Below are 2,256 nucleotides of genomic sequence, written 5' to 3'. Positions count from 1 at the left end.
ACCAGCCACTCCTTGGAAGGAAGGTTGGGCAATCCTACTTCCGTAGTGATACTGCCTTGGAAACCCAAGGAGGGGTCGCTATGAGTTGGGGCTGACTCGACAACATGTAACAACAACAGCTACTAGACAGGGGAGTGGGCTTAGAAAAAGATCCTCCAAGTCCAGTCAAGTCTTCAGAGAATACACCTCTGGCCAACACATTGACAGCTATCTTATGAGAGACCTTGAGCAAAACCACACTGATTAAGTCACTTCCTGACCCTCAAAAACTATGTGAGATAATAAATGTTTGTGGTTTGTGGGTAATTTGTATGGAGCAACAGATAACTAATATATAGCTCATTTTAAATTACTTGTCATCTAATACATTTACTCTACTTTGTCCTTTAATTTTCAGTTTCTCTGCATACTCACATTTCCCTAGGAATATGAACCATCTTGGCTGGTGATATATATACCTGGAGGAAGGAGCTAAATTTGAGGGTTTACCCTGAGTTCTCTCTGATAAGCTGAAGTGGAAGGAGTTATGCTTCCGGTGATCAGTTTTTGGTGTTTAAATCTAAACCTCCTCCAGGAACTGTTTTCAAGGTGTTTGGCTTAGTTATAATCTCCTTAACCATGGGATATAAAGTAAGGTAGGGGCTTCAGAAGGGAGCATTAAAGGATCAGACAGACTCCTTATATCACCCAATCCAAGTTCAAACATTGCCCTGATGTTATCCTGCTGCCTGTAGCAGGAGCTGAGCTGGTCGTTGTGCTTCTGCTCCTCAACGGCAATGGAAAAGGTACTGGTGCATGCAAGTCCACACGTAAGAGAAAAGGGCATCTCCAAAAACACTCCCCACCCAACATCCTGTCTCTGGTGCTCAGCTTGCTTTTGCCATGGCCAGCAACAAACTCCTATTGTCCTATTGTCCCAGGAGTCTGGTTGGTTGGCTGTTTTTAGCTTTTATGTCTGACAAATTCATCAATTTTCTTCCGGCTTCTATGACAGCTCCAGGGTTGAGTTCAGGAAGGAAAGCTGATACTCATGCAGGAACCAAAATGTCTAAACATCTTTATATTTTTCCCATTTATTTCTATCTCCTCCTTGCATCAAATAACATGAAATAAGTATTCAAAAATGGATGTTGAAAGAAATAAAGAAAAAGAGAAAGAAACATGACTCTCTTAAATAATTAATATATTTGATTATAATCTTCAGGAAAATCTAATAAAAATTTCATTTTCTTCCCACTCACCTGAAATGGCTTCAGGAATGTTTCCTCCATTGCCAGTCTGCCATACTCAGTGAAAAGCTAAAAGGCAAATCAGACACACACATTCATACATATATGCCAACAAAAATAAAGGAAAACTTCAGTATCTTCCAAGTTTTACTTCTTGGCTTTCTTCTGTTCATTTTTTCCCCTTAGCTGAAACAGAATACTCTATTATTGAGATTACAACGGTCACTTTAAGAACATAATTATTGTAGAGATAATGTAGAGCTACAGGAATCAGACATTTTTTTAAATTAAGGACAAAAAGTACATTTTAAAAATAAAGTTTTAGAACTAATACCTTTTATACGTAGAATGTAGGATAGTTTTTTCATGGGGAAGATAAGTGAGAAGAAAGAATGTGTTAAATAACCTTTCAAAGCAGAACTTGCATAGATTAGACCAGAGATCCATAAACTATGTAGGATACATTTATAAAAGTTGTTTCCAGTGGAGATTTAATGGCATGGTGACCTGGTAATTACAAAAGCATACACGAGCATTTGGCTTAAAAATCAGAGAATCCAATCAATACACTGCCTTCAATTGAGATCATGAGGCATTATGATTTGAGTTTTTGTGTTGCCAAAACTGTAAGGTTTTGGAGAACACAAAACTGAAAGCATGACACAGTCTCTGTTGAGAGTTTCAACAAGACGGCCATGTTTTCTTCCCTATATGTTCGCAGGAAATGTCACTTTATTATCCACAAGCGTAACAAGGCCCAGTGGCTTCTAAGAGCTAGGGAAGAACAATGACACAGAAGATTAACATTCCTTGCCCCTCTAGAATAGCTCTCACATCACCACACCTCTTCTCCTATGAGAATTATGAAAGTTTACATGGCAAATAGTAAACTCTATTATTAGGCATCTGAAAAGAGTGATTAAATGAAAGTCTTGAACATCATGTTTAAAAGCCAGGTGGTCCAGGAATCAGACACTCTCCTTAGAATAATTTTGTAACATAACTTGAATTTACAATCTCTTCTTAG

At 38.1% G+C, this 2,256-nt stretch overlaps 1 protein-coding gene across 1 annotated transcript in view; it reads right to left on the bottom strand.

The window, feature by feature from the left end:
- Positions 1-2,256, bottom strand: part of ATL1 (atlastin GTPase 1) — a 96,916-nt gene that overhangs the window by 55,074 nt on the left and 39,586 nt on the right. The window contains exon 6 of the mRNA XM_042781363.1: positions 1,242-1,298. Within this exon, the coding sequence (XP_042637297.1) occupies positions 1,242-1,298 (57 nt within the window). The remainder of the gene's footprint in view (positions 1-1,241; positions 1,299-2,256) is intronic.

This window comes from Orycteropus afer, unplaced genomic scaffold (assembly GCF_000298275.1).
Source record: "Orycteropus afer afer isolate SDZICR_OR568_19922 unplaced genomic scaffold, OryAfe1.0 scaffold00111, whole genome shotgun sequence".
NCBI classification, from domain to species: Eukaryota; Metazoa; Chordata; class Mammalia; order Tubulidentata; family Orycteropodidae; genus Orycteropus; species Orycteropus afer.
Note: the sequence above shows the minus strand (reverse complement) of the source record. Positions and strands in the feature narration are given on the sequence as shown.